The sequence below is a fragment of the Carassius gibelio genome, chromosome A18 (assembly GCF_023724105.1).
Source record: "Carassius gibelio isolate Cgi1373 ecotype wild population from Czech Republic chromosome A18, carGib1.2-hapl.c, whole genome shotgun sequence".
NCBI classification, from domain to species: domain Eukaryota; kingdom Metazoa; phylum Chordata; class Actinopteri; order Cypriniformes; family Cyprinidae; genus Carassius; species Carassius gibelio.
Window position 1 is genome coordinate 20498093 of NC_068388.1, and position 16906 is coordinate 20514998.

Sequence of the window (16906 nt, forward strand, 5' to 3'; positions counted from 1 at the left end):
TTGTGCATCTTTTTCTTCCACAATCTTTCCTTCCATTCAACTTTCTGTTAACATGCTTGGATACAGCACTTTGTGAACAGCCAGCTTCTTTGGCAATGAATGTTTGTGGCTTACCCTTCTTGTGAAGGGTGTCAATGATTGTCTTCTGGACAACTGTCAGATCAGCAGTCTTCCCCATGATTGTCTAGCCTAGTGAACCAAACTCAGAGACCATTTTGAAGCCTCAGGAAACCTTTGCAGGTGTTTTGAGTTGATTAGCTGATTGGCATGTCAACATATTCTAATTCGTTGAAATAGTAAATTGGTGGGTTTTTGTTAAATGTAAGCCAAAACCATCACAAAATAACCAAAGACTTAAACTATAGTATACTTCAGTCTGTGTGCATTGAATTTATTTAGTCAAGTCAAGGCAACTTTATTGTCAATTATTCCACATGTACAGTACATACATACATACAGAGAATTTAAATTGCATCACTCTTGCAGACCCTTGGTGCATACAGATAACACTAACAGTAGAGCCTAAAAATATATATCAAATGTGAGATATCAACAACTATACAATAAGGGCATGTAAAATGTTTTTATAAAAATAAAACTAAAGTTAAATAAAGCAGCTCAAGGCATGGCAGATAAAGTGCAAACCAGTGAAGTGAACAAACTGTGCAGATAAAAAGATTTTAGTGCCAAAAAAAAAAAAAAACACATACACAAGTATTACACATATATGTAAATAAATGAACTTTTCCACGACATAAGTTACTGAGTGAGATGCACCTGTACCTTAAAATGTACCCTTTTTTTTTTTTTTTTGCTAGAACTGCATTATTTTCCAGGGAGTAACCGTGTTCTTTTTCAGTAAATACTGCCCCCCCAAAAAATACAAAATTCCAGTAAAATGTATATCTAGGAGATATACCCCGCTATTGTTGGGTTAATAACTTAGTACTCAGAAGCTATAGTTAACTGTCTTTATTGAATGAACTGGCAATTTACAGAAAATCACTCGGGCTGGTACCACTGGTACCACTTGGTCTGTAGCATAAAAAGCAAAAATATCTTAGATAAATTGGTTTACTGGTTTATTTTATAAAAAGTTTATTCTTAAATCAATCAGCGAGCTCGAATAGTGGAGCATAGTTCATACCTGTCAAGTATCCCGTTTTGGCCGGGAAAGTCACGTATTTTACCCTTCTTTCCCGCCGTCCTCCCGTATTAGTATTTTCCCGTAAATCTCCCGTATTTTTATTTATTTTATTTTTTTTACCTGCGTTATTAATAAAATAATAATAATAAAAACATTCCCAATCTGAGCTCTGTCACTAGTCTCGCGATAACTCCCATCTGTAGTAGCCTGTCGCGAGGGGTGTGTGAGGTCAGATGACATGAGTTATAACGTGGGAAAAACAACAACAACAAAAGAAAAAACAGAGACGGATGATGGATGCTACAATAGAGAGTGAAGGCACACCTGCCAAAAAACCAAAACCCATGTGTAAATACCGTGATAAATGGGACAGCGAATTTACTTTTTTAAAGAATGCAAAGTCTGCAACAAATTGGTACAACAACTTACTAAAAGAGTAAAAGAAAAGTTATGTGAAATGAAAAGAAAAACTGTTAAAGAAAAGCAATATGAAATGAAAAGTAAATGTAAAGACAAGCAATGTTAAATTAACAGAAAATATGCAAATAAGCCTTTAAATAAATGCTCTTCATATATACCCTTTTGTGTTTTAATTTGGGCTATAACACCTGTCTTAAAATGTAAGGGATACTGGAGCTTTGTTGGGGTGGTGGGACTGCTCGCAATGGGCGCTGGAAAATTTCCCTTATTTTCAAATCCAAAACTTGACAGGTATGGCATAGTTACAGTTTAATATTTATTTGTTTTTATTTAATTATATGAAATTATGTTATTATGTTATGACTAAGACATTTTTTCATATTAATATATTTATTTGAAAACCACTGGCCTACACACATCTGTAACCTACCCGCGGACTGATATGTACTGCACACTGGTTTCAGTTCCCGACATCAGCGTCACTGGAACTTCCCGTCTGCATTCAGTCCAAGTACACATAAAACGTGATAGAAATGCGATGATAACTACACATAGACAAAATTTTTAGCATTATCAAATCTATAATGGTATTTTTATTTTAAAAAATTTAAATATAATAAAAATTTAAGAAAGAAAGAAAGAAAAGAAACAGTACAACATTGTAAAACAAACGTAACATAATAAAAAAGGAAGGAAAACTACAAACAAGTACACAGTACAGTACATTTCAGTTGACAAGAAAGACTGAAGGAATTTGTTATGTGATTTTCAGAGATTTTAGAAATCTCAGTAAAGATCTCAAATCTAGGCAAAGTGTTGTGAATAAAAAAAAATTATGCACAACAAAGGAATTATTAACAGTAAGTTCAACAACATAGTTACTGTTAGAGAAAAGTTTCTTCCTAACCTTGAAACAGAATTACGTTGATAACTGCTCTGCTTGCTCTTGTGTGGAGAGTTTTATACATTAATTTATGTTATATGTGAAATAAAGCACATTTTATTCGGCTCTACAATAGGCTGCGGAAGTGTACAAATCTGCTGTTCGTGAGTCTAACGTTTAAGCAACGTTCAATCCCGACAGAAAACGAAAAACACCTGGAAGTACACGCGTCGTTTATAGTGAAGGACTGCATCAAGTTCCATCTGCAGGAGGCGCTGTGGAAAATAAATCCGTCTAATAATTTCTACCTGTTTGAAAGCGCTTGGAATCCCAGAAGGAATATATTTAAAACGTATAATTATTTATGGGCACAAAAACGTACGTTACTTTAAATTAATATGGTGGGTTACGGCGTTGAATAAACATTTGAGGTCACATGACACATCTCCGCACCATTCAGCGAGCCTCCCACAAGCTGTGCTGGTTTCCGCTCTGGGTGACGAGTTTATTCTAGGCCTCGGCAGGATCCGACGACAGCTTCACAGCGATCATGGAGGCGTCGATGGCCACCGGTCCCGCAGCAAACGAGCCTGCTACAAGCGAGGGCATACTAATAGGGGATAAAGTGTACTCTGAAGTCTTCCTCACCATCGATAACTCTTTGATTCCAGAGGAGAGTATGTCCCCGACCCCGTCGATGCAGGACGGCCTCGATCTGTCCACCGAGACGGACCTGCGTATCCTGGGCTGCGAGCTCATCCAGTCCGCCGGGATCCTGCTGCGACTGCCGCAGGTAATCAACCGGTCTGTCAAACTAACGTCACTTAAACTGTCAAATTATGGTGGCTTTATATTAACCATTGTCATGAAGCAATTTCGATTTGACATTACTAAACAAGCACCCATAACCCAATAAAATAATTTCACTGAAAATGTCCTCCTTAATTAACTATCATTTGATTTAGTTAATACAGTGTGTCTAATCTAGATGTCATTATCTGTGATATTTAACGTATTTTCACCAACAGTTTCTATCGGCTAGACAAAAACAAAATGGCGGACGCTGCTTTCGAAACGAAACAGGGCAGTTTATGATATCATTTCTTTAATCGTAATTATGTTTCAGGTGGCCATGGCGACCGGACAAGTGCTGTTTCATCGATTCTTCTACTCGAAGTCTTTCGTGAAACACAGTTTTGAGGTAAGAGAAAAGAATAAAGCCGTGTTTACAACCAATGCGGGTGGCAGCCATGTTGTTTGAGCTTCTGTAAATGACATTCAGCCAGATTTAACCCAAATTATGTTAAATGTTGTCATCGTAATATGATAGTTATAACGGGCGTGTTTTCAAATACCAGTGAACTGGCTCACTATGCGCGCCATATTTGGGCTTAATAGGTGTTAGAAAGGATTGTTGTCTAGTTAGTTCATTATGTTGGAGTAATATAACGCCAAATGTGTGTGTATATATATAATATGTATATGTTTACATATGTGTAGCTCCTGTTGTAATTATCCTATTGAGAACATGTACATCTTTCTGTCGTCTGTTCTCTCTGTAGATTGTTGCCATGGCCTGTATGAACTTGGCTTCAAAGATCGAAGAAGCCCCTCGACGAATAAGGGACGTCATCAACGTGTTTCATCATTTAAGGCAGCTCCGGGGCAAAAGGTAAGCACGGCTCGTAACTCGTTTTCTCTGTTCGTTACCTGTGCAAGCAGCCTCCCACGTTAACCGATTAATTTTTCTTTGAAAAACATTTAACGTCATCACCTCAAACTGTAAATGCTTCCGGTATACTTAAAACATGTTAACTGTGAGTAGCCTGTGCACTTCTGTTTGTCGTTGATATGATGTCTTAATTTTGTTTGCTTTATTCTAAACCATTTTAAAGCTTTTCAGTTCCTTCATCAGTCATATTTGGTAGTAACAGCAGGATATTCTGATTACCTGAGCAAGTAAAAAACATTCAGACGGCTCAAAAACTGAATCTTGTTCAAGAGAATCTATAATGCCAATTGGGATATAATGTGTCTTATTACTGTCTAGTCTCAATTTGATTTCAGTTTGAATCAGAAACTATTTAAAGGGGTTGAAAAGGAAAAATGTGTTCATCTGAAATCAAGGACGCGGTATTAACTTGAATTCTTTTTTCCCTTGCAACCAACTAACAGCGACCAGCTACATTTACCAATGCCTGGGTGATGTGGAATGGTACGTAGAGATGAAGCAGTCGGCATGGCAACAGTGAGCGAGGTGTCGCTTCCCCTCCCCCCTCCCCCGGGAGAAGCCAGTGGTCAGAAAGCGGTCACTGGGATGTCGGGGATCGACAGGTTGGCCGCTGGTCCGAAGCGTCTGGCTGACTCCTGTATCTCAGTTTAAGCTTATTGTCTCTGCCAGCACAGGTGACCATCTAAATTCTTTTCATTAAAAAAAAAAAGAAGACGACATCTCACCACACATGTCATAGCGTCCACAGAAATATTTCTCACGGCACATTCGAGATCATAAGATTTTAAATATTCCCATGACGGGAGCTGTGAGGGTGGCACACTTACTTAGAATGTGCTGTTTTTTGTATCTTAATATAAGCATTATGTTTAGATTGGGTGCCTTAGACAATTTATTGTCCAAAATTCACAATTAAATGTGAAGTTATGTGTAGAATAGTCATCGTTTTCAGAGCTTTTTTTGTGAGGTCACTGTGCACGTTCAGTCATTGAATTACTCACCAGGTTGTTTAGTGTAGCGTTTCATGATTAAAACAGAAAACTAAAGAGATTTTGGTTTTGCTTTATGAAATATTCTTCAGTTGTGGATGGTGCAGTGAAAAATACAAATATTCCGAGAATAGCTTGAAATTATAAATACTTTAAATGGTCAAAGTATTTAAATTCGGTTAAATATGGGCTAGTCTAGATTTTCTTTTCACTAACTCGGATCATTTATTTTTGTAATATTAGGTTGTGGATTAATATTAGGACGTGGTTTTAGTAAGATATATAAAATGCAGTGTTTTTTTCTTTTTATCGCACATGGACTGTTAAAGTATTTCAATAGAGTACAAAAATACATTTAATTTGGTTCCCTTGTAGTTAGTCAGTATTTCTTTCTTTTGGATTGCATCATTAGATCAGGTGATGCATGTGAGCATTATGTACTTGATGATTAACTGACACATCTTTTCAGATCATGAACGTGTTCTGCTAGTAGTGTTTATGATGAAGAGCTCACCTTTTGATTGTTATACTATACTAGGTGTATGTTGAGGTTTTTGGTGCTTTTATTATGATATTGGTTATGTTTATAGAATAACTTTTTTTTTTTTAGCTTTCTGTTGAAGCTATGATGTGGTGAGAGGTGGAGCGTTTTCTTTTTTTCTCTAACAGTCACATGTGGCAGTACTGAAAGTCTTACACTGAAATCACAGGAGTCAAAAAACTGGACCTGTTGCCTGTAGTTGGTTGGAAGGGAAACAGAATGATTTGACTTTAAAATGAAGCAAAAAAACAAAAACAAAGCATTTTTCCCATTGTGTTGAATAGTATTTGAGTCAGGGGAAACCATTTTACTTTCGTTCCTTCATGAACCAGGAGTCCAAGTCCACTGATACTTGATCAGAACTACATAAACACCAAAAACCAGGTGATAAAAGCTGAACGGCGTGTGCTGAAGGAGCTGGGCTTCTGCGTCCACGTCAAACACCCTCACAAGGTACGTCCTAGAAACTGTTTCATTTTTAGACTTTGAAGTTTGGTAGAATGAAAACGAATAGTTTGGTTGGTTTTGTAGATTATCGTCATGTACCTGCAAGTCCTTGACTGTGAGAAGAACCAAACGCTGGTCCAGACAGCCTGGTGAGTAAATGAACAGTCCTGCATCGGGTGTTTAGACACTACAGTGTAACCAGTAATTAACCCCTTGGCCACCGTTACGTAACTTTTCTGTCCCCTCATCTGATGGATTGGTATATTCGTGACTTGTGTGTGTTGGTGTGTCGCCTTTTTTAAATCTCTTGTTCATGGCTGTAATTAAAAGAAAACGGAGAGCTTCGTTTAACTTTGTCCTTTCTTTCTACTCTTTGATTAAAGGGTAGTCCATGATGGTAAGTGTCATAAAGAACCTCTGAACTCTGCTCCTCCAACCACATGACCTCAGGAATCTCCCCTCATTGGCTGCCCTTCTCGAGACAGCCAATCCAGTGAGAGCTCTCTGCCCGAGAATCACTGCAGGGGGCCTTTTCCAGCTGCCAGCAGCATCTCGTTTTCTTGCACTTGTCCAAAAGGATTTGTATTTTTGTTTTTGCTTCAAGACTCCAAATTTTGAATTAAATTATTTGGTTTTTAAAAGGTGGTTTTAAAGCCTGAATATTTGCTTTTTATTATTAGACCTCACCTACGACTAGATTTAGTTGGTCTTTGTTTTTTGTTTCCTAAATGTACTCCAGTTTAAAGGGTAAGTCACCCAAAAGTGCTAAGTGTTTTTCACCATGATGTCTTCTCAAACCCATATGATTTTCTTACTTCAATAGAACAGAAAAGGAGAAAAAACCATGTTGCTTATTCCCATACATTGAAAGCATATAGTGTCCAGATGCTGTCAAGCTGTGGAAAGGGCGAGAGCTAGTCCAGACTTGGTCTCTTTATTCCAAATTTCAAGATAAATCCTATCCTCTCTGAACTCATTTGTACTACTGCATATTCAAATTTGGTTTGTCTTATTTTGATATGCTAAGTAATTGATATTGTACATCCAACACTTCTGTGAAAACAGCAGTTACAAGGAAGCAGCAGGTTCAAAATAGATGGATGTTTAAGGAATACAGTCGCAGCACTTATTACACAACATTTCACCACATAAATAATTATATCAATAAAAGATAAGACACAAATGTTTTGAAATCTTACCAGTTTGTTAGCTACCTTTATAATCCCATTACAGAATACAAAACAATCGTATTATGTCAGCATCTGTGTTTGTATTAAACGAGAGAGCGCGAGTCCACGATACCAGGATGGCATAAAAAATTGTACACCTAATATGATATAGATTTAATAATTTATTACTTAGACAAGCTTCTAAGAAAAACTGTTCCTAGCGAGCATATAGCGCTTACTTCAGCTACCCGGATCAGCCTGTGTTATTAGCTTTTACCGCTTAAAAACATACCTCGGTGTGTTGCGACTGACTAATCAGAATCAAGTATTCCACAGAGCTCAATATAACTCAATATATGTTTAAACAAATGATATAACAACTTCACACTCAAAGCTATTATATGGCTTCAGAAGACTTTTCATGGTTTTATGTTCATTTTGGTCTCTGCTCACCTTATGCATCCATTGTATGTATCTTGATCTTGTTAAATATTTCTCCTTTTTGTGTTCCACTGAGGAAAGTTCCATAGGTTTAGAATGACATGATGGTGAGTAAATTAGTTTTCATTTATGATGAAGCATTGCTTTAAAAATGCAATTATCATCAGAGTAATTTGCTGTGAGGCGTTGTGTCTTACTGGAACTCTCTCCCCTCTCTTCTGTCTGCGCTTGAATGATGTGTTTGAAGCTCAGCTTTTCCATAGAAATCCAATGTTCTAAGGCCTGGAGCATAAAATCTAGTGTTTCTATGCACATCAATCTAGTATTTCCCACATTTGTCATAATGACAGAGTGTTTCAGGTCCACACTGTCCACCTGGCTGTTCACTGCTTTTTTTGAGGCCGAGCTTTACATCCCGTATCTGAATTGAAGTTGAAGATTTTTGCTGTCTGCAAGTCTACACTTCAGGAGATTGTATTTGTTCATTCCCAGAGCAGCTGCTCTCAGTCATGCATGTCATTTAGTGTTATGAGTTGCATGCGTTCATCAGTGCTACATGCCCATTGCGTTAAAATTCACGATTCTCTCCTGCTTGTTTTATAGAAAATTAAGCTATTATGTCGAAAAGTTTTGTAGAAATGGAATTGTAGTCATTTGTTGCATGTAAACCAGTGTAAACAGTTATATTTTTGGCAAACCTCCCCTCATGGTCCTGTCTGTGTGCCCTGAACATGTGCCCTTCAACACTGCATGCTTGCTTTTACCCTTTTGTAGAACGAAAGAGGAACGCGAGGCAGAGAGGGAAAGGACAATGTTGAACTCAAGCCTCCATTTATATTTGGTCTTTATTTGAATTTTTTGCATCATGTGACAAACCTCGTACATAAAGGTGATCAACCCATGCAGGGAAGTGGCAATTTTGTGGTTCACCTTCTGTGTTGCAGGAACTACATGAATGACAGCCTTCGCACTAATGTGTTTGTGAGATTTCAAGCTGAGACCATCGCCTGTGCCTGCATTTACCTCGCTGCACGAGTGCTACAGGTACAAAACCATTCTCTGCCTTCTCCTTCTCCACCGGTTTACTCTGAGCTCTGGTTTTAATGCCTGCCTTTTCTCATCATTCTTTCTGTCAGATATCGTTACCCTCTCGGCCCAACTGGTACCTGCTGTTTGGTGCTACAGAGGAGGAGATCAGAGATATATGTGTGACCACTTTAAAGTTGTACACCAGGAAAAAGGTAAGACCCGTTTCACTTCACTCCCTTTTAGAGTTAGCAGATCTTCGCTTGTATTCGATCAAGTATGATTTGTTTCCTCTTAGCCAAATTATGAATTGCTGGAGAAGGAGGTGGACAAGCGGAAGGTGGCTCTACAGGAAGCCAAACTGAAGGCCAAAGGACTGAATCCAGATGGCACTCCTGCTCTTAACACATTGGGTGGATTCTCTCCTGGATCCAAACCATGTAAGTTGTCACTTGCACTGCCTATTGTGCAGTCTAACCGTTTTTGTTTTGATTTTAAAAGCTAAAACAGTCATGCTCGTTGCCTTGTTGCCTCGTTGCCTTCAACCCTAATCAAACACAGTCGAACAAGCTAATCAAGGTTTGAAGGTTTACTAGAAAGCTACAGGCACTGAGGTTTTATCAGGTTTGGAGCTGAACTCTGAGGACAGGAGTTTGGCGCCCCTTAGTCTCAGCCCCAGACGTCAGGCCCACGGACCATTGGCTGAACGTCTGATGCATATGGCACACAAAATTGGAAACTCGTCAGGACTGTTAAAGTCGTCATTGGATTGGTTGAATTATACAGGATTTCTGCGAGACGTGTTCTGCGGTGTTGCGTTCTTTAACATTCTGCCTAAAAAAACAACAAAGATACTGTGGCTCCAAACCCCCTCACGAAAGAAGAAAGCCTACTGTTTACAACTGTGACAACGAGTCACTGTTATCAGGATCAACTAAATGCTGGATTTTCAAAAGAATGTGAAATATTTAAAGTTCACGGCATAGAATCTTTAAAATATGTCCGAGAGTTTTACACACCGGTGTGTTATTGAGGCAACATTTCCACGCCTCAAAACGTGATGATGAACGAAACCAACTGTGATTGGTTGTTTGACACGTCGATCACACGGCCTCATGGGTGGGTTTTAACCAATGAGAGCTGCCATAGATTCCAGACCTTCAGCCTGAAGGCTATGCGAGACTAGCTGCTCCTGCACTAGAGTATGTGTTTAGTGTGTGTTCCTCTATAAAGCTATTCTATGGTTTCAGAAGACTTGAAATATAGCACAGTAATCATGTGGACAGTTTTGATACCACTTCTTTTTTTGTTGATGTAGCTTGACTTGGAAAATTCTGAAACTTCTTTTGAAACCGTGATCAAATTTGATTCTTCCTGTCAGGTTCGCCTAATATAATGAAAGCAGATGAGAAGTCTCCTAACCTTCAAATGCTTAAGGCCATGAAGAAAGAACCAGAAGATCGACCTCAGGGCTCTAAGAGCCCACACAACGGGTGAGTGTTTGACAGGATCGACTTTCGAATTGTATTGTTTAAAGTGCACTAATTAAGAATCATCCTTGTCCTTTCCTCAGACAAAGGAAAGACAGTAAGTTAAGTAGGAACAGTAGAAGTGCAAGTCGTTCCAGAACAAGATCCCGGTCCAGATCGCGCTCTCCCCGACGACAGTAAGTACCACTTGCAGTGCACTGCTGTCTGCTCTATGATGTTGGTGTCTATACTCGACTGGGATATTTTTTTTCTTGTAGTTACAATAACAGGCGCAGTCACTCAGGCACCTACAGCTCTCGCTCCAGGAGCCGCTCTCACAGCCGCAGCCCTTCTCCACGACGACACGCCAACCACGGCCCTCCGTCTCCCCATCTGCAACACTTGAAGTCAAAGCAGCGCTCAGACGACCTGCACCAGCAAAGCAGACACGGCCACAAGAAGAAACGCTCACGCAGCCGCTCTCGTTCCACCAGCAAGCCCCGTGAGCGAGAGAGAGAGAGAGAGCGGGACCGGGATCGAGGTTCCACAGACTTGAAGAAACACAAGCATGAGCGAAGCAGTGGAGGCCATCACCGCGACCGGCGGGAACGCTCACGTTCATACGAACGCTCTCATAAAAGCAAACACCACAGCAGCAGCCATTCAAGCCACAGTCGTCACAGGCGCTGAGTGTTTTTTTTGTAAGACTGCGAGTGAGTTTGTGTTTGATTAAAGTGGTCAGTGTTGACCTTGTTGTCTGTTTTAATTTTTTTTTCTCTTGTGTTATGTTGCCGTTTTAGTTTTAAATGTTGAAAGGATATGAAACTACATATTTACAGTGTAAAGATGGGTTCAATGTTGATGTAATATGGGAAATGCTTTGATTTATAAAAGCAACCTTTTTCAGAAGGTGAGAAAATCACTAGTCGGATAGAAAAATGGAAAATGTTTTCAGGAAGAACACCGATACTTTGCACCTCTACAGAAAATAAGTAATAAACGTGTTCTCTTGGTGGAAGAAAATTGATTTCTCAGAAAATAGATATTTTTTTACGGCTGGACGCAGACTTTTTTTTTTTTGTTGGGGGGATCATGGTGACTGTTACACTGGTTTTTAGTCTGCACCTCTTCATGTCTGATTTTTACTCAATAAAAAGTGACTTATTCCTACTGTCATTTGTTGTTTTTTACTTTATGGAACGGGGGTTTATGAATTGAAAGTATGTTATTGCTCTGACATCTTTAAAAGTCCTCTATGATGTTTACTCGATTAGGACACAAGCCTAATCAAGTAGAAATGGTTCATATCTGGAACTGTGGCATTAAAAATATGGTATCACTTTATTTTACAGTCCTGCTCCTCATACTATGTACTTATTATAGTAATTACAATAACTATGTAATAACTAGGTACTAACCCTGAACCTACCCCTAAACCTAACCCTATCCCATGTAATTACCTTGTATTACCAGAACTTTCTTAAATACACTGTAAGTACACTATAAGTACATGTTAGTACACTTACTGTAAAATAAAGTGCAACCAAAAATATTATTGTCAGGCTTAATGTGAGTGTTATTCTATTGGTGTTTTCGTAACTTGTTTCGTAATCCTCACTCAGGATTTCTGGGCCACTTGTATAGCTTTTTTAATTTTTAAAAGTAACATAAGTAACATCTTGATCAGTTTTTTTTTTTTTTTTTTACAATTAATCATCGAACAGTTACACATTTGATGTATTTTCTATTAACTAGTAAAACTGCACATTCTGAACAATTATAGTTTTAAGCAGTAGTTAGTATGCTACACAAAAATAAAATACAATGTACTGTTAATATGAAGGAGCAATCCATATTTATTTTTCACAGGTGTTTACCTGTTTTAAGGTTACAGGGTTACAACTTAAATGATTACAATCCTGACAGAAAATGACTAGTACCTTTTCAGTGTACCTAACTGAACAATTATATATACAAGCTAATAACATGCTAGATCATATATGGGCATATTTTATTGACCAATTAGAACTAGAAACTTGTAAAACATATTTATATAAACTTAAATAGCATATTTGATGTTTGTAATGTTAGGCATCTTTCTCCAGCTCTCTGCAGGCTGATGTGCTGCATGGCTGGCTAGGTTTCCTTTTTTTGTAATTTAGTTACAAATATACGTGCCTTTGTATTATCATTTGACTCACTTTACAAAAGATGGCAAAAGTATATATATATATATATATATATATATATATATATATATAATGGAAGAAGCCTGCAGACAAATGAAAATGTAAACTAGCCACAAGTTATTAAAGCAAAAGTCATGCCTTTATTAGTATTTTATATAAAATATATTTATTGAATTGTCATTAAACTGGACAACATACATATTCCAGTGAAAGTTATGCATTGGATTTGTTGTGCAATACATTTTTTTTTAAATATAAAATCGATTGAAACACTGAGACAAAGTGTTTATATATGCATTAGGGTGACCAGATGTCCCCGTTCAAAATAACCAGCGCACACGCTGGAAATGCTAGACCAATTTAGCCTTCTGGATATCATATGATTGCATTTGCAACTATTGCGATTACTTGGTCACATCTCGCAAGCCGTTATTGTAGCTATGAAAAGCTTGGACAAGAGCATAGCGCTAATGTCATCAGTTATCAAAAGAGACTGCATTATATAGTACATATTAAAACAAAGTAATACCGTTGTGCAGTGTATGTAGGTTGCGGGAGGTTTTGCACAATAGGCCAATTAAACATTCCTGAAACTCTGCGACACAACTCTGAAGTCTCTGATATGAATGATATTAAATGATACTAATATCAAATTTTAACGGTCCAGTCAGAGACTCAATGATATCAGTGGCAGCCTGCCTGATTATGAAGGGTACACTGTAAAAAATAATTCAGTGGCTTAGTAAATTTCACAAAAATAAAGAGCTATATTTACTTAATAAAATCTTTTGAAATCATTTAAGTGATATTTTGAGTGGGTCAGGTTAAAAATAATAATTAAAAATCCAACAAATAATTTCTCTAAAATTTAAATATATTATTTAAGTTTATGTAATGAAAATAAAAAAGTATTTGACTAACTAATTATATTTTTAATATACCCTCAATATTTCTGGTGAATTCTAATAGAAATATTTGAAAATTATTTACTTTCTAAGTTAGCTAGTGAGGCAGCGATATGTATGTTAGGTTTTTTTTTTTTTGGAGTGGGTTAACGTTCGTACGTTACTATTTGGATCACCGTTTATTTCAACCGCCATTTGAAAGTCTAACGATAAGTGTAACCGTGGTCCAGCAACTATAACTATACATTCCCAATGGAAAAGATTGTGTACAGGTTCCCATTTGGGGTCAGTGGCTTGTCAAAAGGGAACACATCATTTATGAACTTTCAAATGACATTCTGTCTTGTAAAAAGCTGTCACGTTTTTGTAAAACATCATAATTACTACATGAACTCAAGTATGAGCTCTTAAATCACCACTACAAATACGCCATGCAAAACTATTTAAAATGGCGTGGACATAGACTGGTGCGTTTTAATCAGCTCCCACTATAGGGAGTCAGCCAGTTTAAGGCCTGCTCCGTTGTAAAATCATTCTAGTGCACTGAAACCTAGATCACATACAATATCGGTCAAAAGTTTGAAAACAGTAAGCTTTTTAATGTTTCTAAAATAAGTTTCTTAAGCTCATTAAGCTTGCATTTATTAAAAAAAAAAAAAATGCAGAAAAAACAACCGTCTATCCCCCCCACCCTCTATCGCCATTTGGCTAGTAATGTGTATATATATATATATATATATATATATATATATATATATATATATATATATATATATATATATATACATTAAAGCCGAATTTTCATTCCATTACTCCAGTAACCGCAGCTGTTTCACAACAAATCCAGACCTGGTGGGTATTGAAGGACAGCGGAGGGGTACATTGTTTTAATTTTAATTAAAGTAATATTTAATTAAGGAAGTACCCAGCAGAGGGGTACATTGTTTTAATTTTAATTAAAGTAATATTTTTGTTCCCTGAAACAGATCAGTTTAATTTTGCATCCTTAAATAGTTTGATTTCAAGTAGTGCAATTAAACAAGCTTTTTTGTTTCAAAACCATTAGTCATTTTACTTAAATATTAAACATGTTTATAAAGAAATTGGTTGAAATAATGCGGACCTCAATAAAAGCCTATAGCATTGATTTACAGCATAGAAGCTCGCAGTTGGTCTCTTTTCATTTTTCTTTTAGGTTTATTGTTAAAAATAAATGTCCCTATGTAGAAAATTAACCTGTCCTCTTGTTAAGAAGAATGCTGTTAATTTTTGCAACTCCTCCCCCTAGTAAACTTTGTTTGAGATTTTACCTATCATATGGTCCAACAGAATGTTTGCTTCTTAAGGTGCTATTTGTTTTGTGTATTTGTCGCTTTCTTGTAACATTCAGGTTTGAATGTAAGCTCTAACCAGTTATCTTTAAAATTTGCCTGTAGGGTTCAGCTGATCTACCGGTCTTCGTACAAGCAGAGTTGGCAGAGGAGGTCATAAAAATCTACATCCTTCGGGACAATGATGGGGTAGTCAGTGATGTAGGAGTTGTGATTGAGGGCATCACTGTCCTCCACAATCTTGGGAATCTCAGCAGAGCCTGCTGCTATCTTTTGGGAGTCACGATGCATTGGATTTGAGATATCCCAAGACCCACAAATACAGGTCCTTCTCAAAAAATTAGCATATTGTGATAAAGTTCATTATTTTCCATAATGTCATATATTTTAGATTCATTGCACACCAACTGAAATATTTCAGGTCTTTTATTGTTTAAATACTGATGATTTTGGCATACAGCTCATGAAAACCCCAAATTCCGGCCTTAAGCTCATCCAGAGTGTTGGGTCTTGCGTCTCTCAACTTTCTCTTCACAATATCCCACAGATTCTCTATGGCAGGTGTGCTCAACCCTGCTCCTGGCGATCGACTGTCCTGCAAAGTTTAGCTCCAATTCTAATCAAACACACCTGAAGCAACTAATTAAGGTCTTCAGGCTCACTTAAAAATTAAAGGCAGGTGTGTTTGATTAGGGTTGGAGCCAAACTTTGCAGGATAGTCGATCGCCAGGAACAGGGTTTGGCACCCCTGCTCTATGAGGTTCAGGTCAGGAGAGTTAGCAGGCCAATTGAGCACAGTAATACCATGGTCAGTAAACCATTTACCAGTGGTTTTGGCACTGTGAACAGGTGCCAGGTCGTGCTGAAAAACGAAATCTATATCTCCATAAAGCTTTTCAGCAGATTGAAGCATGAAGTGCTCCAAAATCTCCTGATAACTAGCTGCATTGACCCTGCCCTTGATAAAACACAGTGGACCAACACCAGCAGCTGACATGGCACCCCAGACCATCACTGACTGTGGGTACTTGACACTGGACTTCAGGCATTTTGGCATTTCCTTATCCCCAGTCTTCCTCCAGACTCTGGCACCTTGATTTCCGAATGACAAGCAAAATTTGCTTTCATCCGAAAAAAGTACTTTGGACCACTGAGCAACAGTCCAGTGCTGCTTCTCTGTAGCCCATTTCCTGCACACGCCTGTGCACGGTGGCTCTGGATGTTTCTACTCCAGACTCAGTCCACTGCTTCCGCAGGTCCCCCAAGGTCTGGAATCGGTCCTTCTCCACAATTTTCCTCAGGGTCCGGTCACCTCTTCTTGTTGTGCAGCGTTTTTTGCCACACTTTTTCCTTCCCACAGACTTCCCACTGAGGTGCCTTGATACAGCACTCTGGGAACAGCCTATTCGTTCAGAAATTTATTTCTGTGTCTTACCCTCTCGCTTGAGGGTGTCAATGATGGCCTTCTGGTCAGCAGTCTTACCAATGATTGTGGTTTTGAGTAATGAACCAGGCTGGGAGATTTTAAAAGCCTCAGGAATCTTTTGCAAGTGTTTAGAGTTAATTAGTTGATTCAGATGATTAGGTTAATAGCTCGTTTAGAGAACCGTTTCATGATATACTCATTTTTTGAGATAGGAATTTGGGGTTTTCATGAGCTGTATGCCAAAATCATCAGTATTAAAACAATAAAAGTCCTGAAATATTTCAGTTGGTGTGCAATGAATAAAAAATATATGAAAGTTTAATTTTTATCATTACATTATGGAAAATAATGAACTTTTATCACAATATGCACATTTTTTGAGAAAGACCTGTACTCACTTGAGTTGTTCCAAAAACTGTTTCTTGAGCTGGATCCTCCAAAACTCTCTGTTAATGTTCAGAGGTTAAAAAATGATCTTCTTGCATAGTAGTGGTTCATGATCATCCCACTGAATGGGTATTCCTGATGGAAGTATTTCTGTTATCGGATTAATTCTGTTGAAGGGTTAGTTCACCCAAAAAGATGATGTTGTCATAATTTACTCTCCCTCAATTTGTCCCAAACCTGTACGAGTTTCTTTCTTCTGTTGAACACAAAATATATTTTAAGTGAAGTGACGTGATATTCAGCCAAGTATTAATAAAGAGTGTTGGTTAACGCAGTTAAAGGTTGCCATTGACTTTGCATCGTATACTTTTTTTTTTTTTTTTCCTATCATGGAAGTCAATGGC

At 37.8% G+C, this 16906-nt stretch overlaps 1 protein-coding gene across 4 annotated transcripts; it reads left to right on the forward strand.

The window, feature by feature from the left end:
• The first annotated feature begins 2854 nt into the window (after window positions 1-2854).
• Window positions 2855-11440, forward strand: LOC127934476 (cyclin-L1). Of its 4 annotated transcripts, XM_052531896.1 has the most exons (11): window positions 2855-3243; window positions 3577-3651; window positions 4013-4122; window positions 6045-6165; window positions 6244-6308; window positions 8714-8813; window positions 8906-9010; window positions 9094-9235; window positions 10177-10288; window positions 10369-10461; window positions 10543-11440. In XM_052531896.1, the coding sequence occupies exons 1-11, from the start codon at window positions 3001-3003 to the stop codon at window positions 10952-10954; spliced, it is 1578 nt and encodes a 525-aa protein (XP_052387856.1). In that variant the 5' UTR covers window positions 2855-3000; the 3' UTR covers window positions 10955-11440. The 4 variants fall into 4 exon arrangements, 3 of the variants coding, with proteins under 3 accessions (XP_052387856.1, XP_052387858.1, XP_052387857.1); XM_052531897.1 differs by lacking the exons at window positions 2855-3243; window positions 3577-3651; window positions 4013-4122 and adding an exon at window positions 4657-4784; XR_008147765.1 differs by lacking the exons at window positions 9094-9235; window positions 10177-10288; window positions 10369-10461; window positions 10543-11440 and adding an exon at window positions 6543-6556 and having other exon boundaries at window positions 8906-8923.
• The last annotated feature ends 5466 nt before the right edge of the window (window positions 11441-16906 follow it).